Below are 3,658 nucleotides of genomic sequence, written 5' to 3'. Positions count from 1 at the left end.
CCCTAGTCAAGAGTACCTTGTGGTGTGATAACTCCTTTGCTACCGTTTATTCCAAGGTGACCTTTGAAGCCATGCAACCGTTCTTACACTTCTATCATCATATTTTGTCAACAAAAAAAGGAATGGGCACAAAAATGTCAAATTGAGTTCAAGTACCAAATCGAAATCAAATGTTTGCAAAAATTGCATCAATGAAAAGAGGAGCAAAAATAGACTCCTATGCTTCAATAAAAGTACCCTTGCTACAAAATGGGGTTACTTTGAAAATGTTCAAAAAGAATGTAAAATTGAAATGATTTGCCAAGTATCAAAATGCCAAGAAATATCCTTGTTTGACAAATGCCACAAGAAATTGGGGGGAAAAACAAATCAAAAGCAAACTTCCATTGTGAAACTCAAAACCATCTTGATCCTTTTTTCCATTGATGATCCTACTTTTGTTGCATGGTGGAGAGGGGACGACCCTTCTTCTTTTCTAGGCAAGAGGGGGAATTCCGCGATCCTACAGTGTTTTCTAAGACCATAGGGACTTGGCTCTTGACAAAAGCATTTAGCAATTGTTGACAAAGGTAACCTAGTTTAACACAACTTGGAGGTGACTTGTTTGTATCCTCTTGGACTTAGTAACTAGTAGAACCAATATCTATGATGGAGTGTGTGCCCTTGAATTGCTTCCCTTGTAGGTAATTTTCGCCACTTAGATGAGGAAAGTGGCTATTCTTTTGTTGATGCATCCATTATTTATTTTGTGTGCTTAATGCTTGGATGTATCGCCATTTTGGCAAGCCCCGCCTTGCCATGCAAGAAGCCATCTTACCTCATCGATGTCTTGTTGTGAGTTGAAGGGGTGGAGTGAGACCCGCTAATTGTCTCACATTGGCTATATTATTATTAGGATAGTTTAAATAAAGTTCTAGTTCTAGTCACCTCTTTACTTGAGACGAGCAAAGGTTCGGTTTGGGGATATTTTATATAACTCCTATTTATGCACATTTAGTCCCCTAACTAGCCTAGTTCCTATGCTTTTTAGTATGTATTAGGGTCGTTTCTTGTCTTTAGTCCCCTTATATGCATATTCTATGAGGTTTGGTGTCCTTTGTAGGAGAAAAGCATTATCTTAACTAGATGGAGTGAAGCGGAGCTAAATTGATAGCATATAACAACCAAGCAACAAAGAGGAGACCAGCACTAAAGGCCTAAGTCAATGAAACAAGTAATTGGGCAATGACTACGGATCCCCACGACCCATGAAGGATCCCCAAGGATTGAAAGGGAGCCATTACAAGAGGAAATTGCTTGGAAGCAAACCAAGAGTTGCTTGTATGGCTCTGAAACTATGATAGATGAAACGGCGTCGAAAACTCAAGTGGCCTAGGCTTTTGAATAACTCCAATAGGAGTCCAGATGAGGTAATGACGTCTGTTTTACAATCCGAGCTCAAATAGACAAGCTACCAGTCGGGATGCCCGACCCCACTCCTGGTCGCCCGGATTCTCATGCAGGGAGATTTTCTCAATCATGGAGTCGTGGGGTTCCTCCTGATACTTGCAAGGCTTTAATCCTCTTTCAAGGGGCTTAATCGTCATTTAAGCCCTTAGTTTAGCTAATCCTTGTACTACTATATATACCCCTCTTGTATTTATAGGAGATTAAGCTTCCTTAATTTAGATTAAGGTTTCATTAGGAGTAGATTAGAATAGATTAGTATTTAATCTTTCTAGAAATTACACATTAATCTTTCCTTAATTATTGTTCAAGATTTATTATTGGGTAATTGAAGATTATTGGGTTATTATTGGAGAATTGACAACTCTTCATAAATCAATCAAGTTCTCTTCTATTATTCTTTGCTTTCCATTTGTTCATCTTAATATTGGTACAATTCCTTTACTCATTACTTGTTTATTGTTTATTGTTTCACTCTTTCATCATGTTTATTCTTGTTAAGATGATTGACACCATTGTTAACATGTTTTCCATGTTAATGAGTGAGTAGTTTCCTAACTAAGGATTAGTGGGGGGGATTAGGGGAGTTAATCATGAGAAAGATTTATGCTTATTGAGTTCATTTGAATGCTTGCTTATTGTTTTCCAACTTATGCACTTGTCATGTTTGATGAAATGCTTGATTGACAACCTAGCATGTTTCTCTTATCCTTTTAACAAGACTTGTAAGATATAAACCAACTTAAGGCTTGTTAGACCATGCATATAGTTAATTAGGAAGAATTAAGTCAACTTGTAGGTGTTGTACAGTCTTAACCGACTCGGCTCCGGGACCCAAGCCTTCCTAGGACTCATTTATGTTATATCACATTAATAGGGAAAACCATGTCGACTAGTAGGTGTTGTACAGTCTTGACCGACTCGGCTCCGAGACCTAAGGTTCCCCTAGAAATCGTAAGATATACATTAAATCGATTCCAACAATAATAATTGCTTGCATCTATGAAACTTATTTGTTTGATCTCGCCATTATTCCCCTATGATCCCATGATTCCCTAGTATTGTTTATCATTTGTTCACATCCTTGTTTTATTACTTGTTTACCTTTCATTAGTTTAGAATCATCAACCCAACCAATCGGGACACCTTAGTGCAACTACTATTAGATTGAACAATTTGAGTACCCCCGTCCTTTGGGTTAAACCCTTAATTGCTTGCTATGCTAGTAGTTGGGTGTAAATGTGTTTGAGAGCGGACAACGACACGTTCATCAAAAGTATCACCAATGAAGGGTGTGATGCGGTTTGGTAAGAGAGGAAAGTTTAGTCAGAAGTACATTGGACCTTATGAGATTTTAGACAAGGTTGGTGAAGTGGCATATCATCTTGCACTACCACCAGCTTTGGCAAAAGTACGTAATGTTTTTCATGTTTCACAGTTGAGGAAATATGTGGGTGATCCTACTCATGTGTTAGCAGCTGAGATAGTTAAGATGGATGAGAATTTGTCTTATGAAGAAGTGGCTAAGGATATTTTGGACAGAAAAGTGAGAAAGACTAGAAATAGTGAGATTTCCTTAGTGAAAGTTTTATGGTCTAATCATAATGTAGAGGAAGCTACTTGGGAAGTTGGAGCTGAGATGAAGGAAAAGTATCCTCATTTGTTTGTGTAAGATATGTTGGTTACGAAGACGTAACCTTTTTCTTTCGGGGGTAGAATATCACACCGCGTTGATTTTGCGTTGATTTTTGGTCATTTATGATAATAATGTAGATAAGCTTGTGTATCGTTTATTGTTGTAGTTGTTTGGTTCGAGTAGTGTGGTGTGGTGAATTTCGGGACAAAGTTCTTTTTAAGGAGGGAAGACTGTAATACTCCGTATTTTAAATAATAATTAATAATTAATATATATAAGTGAATAAATAATAAATAATGAGTTGTTGTCATAAAAGAAAAGAACCAAAATAAAACAAAATAAAATAAATAAGACGGACCGGGTTGGATCGTGAGCTAACACGGTTTGGATCGTGTAGAGGTGACGGGTTGGAGGAGTTTGAGGGAAGGTAGTATTTGGTTTTGGTGTTACTTATGCTCTAAGATATTTTCATTATTTTAATATTAAAAAGGACTTTCCTAGAACCTTCTTACTTCTCCTACCAATTTATATAAATAGAAACCATATACCTCACAATCATAATTATTCTTCTTCAAA

At 37.0% G+C, this 3,658-nt stretch overlaps 1 protein-coding gene across 1 annotated transcript; it reads left to right on the top strand.

Annotated features, from left to right (window-relative positions):
- Positions 1 to 2,731: 2,731 nt before the first annotated feature.
- LOC141617863 (uncharacterized) lies at positions 2,732 to 3,118 on the top strand. Its single transcript, XM_074434997.1, has one exon. The coding sequence runs from the start codon at positions 2,732 to 2,734 to the stop codon at positions 3,116 to 3,118; it is 387 nt and encodes a 128-aa protein (XP_074291098.1).
- The last annotated feature ends 540 nt before the right edge of the window (positions 3,119 to 3,658 follow it).

The sequence above is a fragment of the Silene latifolia genome, chromosome X (genome assembly GCF_048544455.1).
Source record: "Silene latifolia isolate original U9 population chromosome X, ASM4854445v1, whole genome shotgun sequence".
NCBI classification, from domain to species: Eukaryota; Viridiplantae; Streptophyta; class Magnoliopsida; order Caryophyllales; family Caryophyllaceae; genus Silene; species Silene latifolia.
The sequence above is the reverse complement of the archived record's forward strand: the minus strand, read 5'-3'. Positions and strand labels throughout refer to the sequence as shown.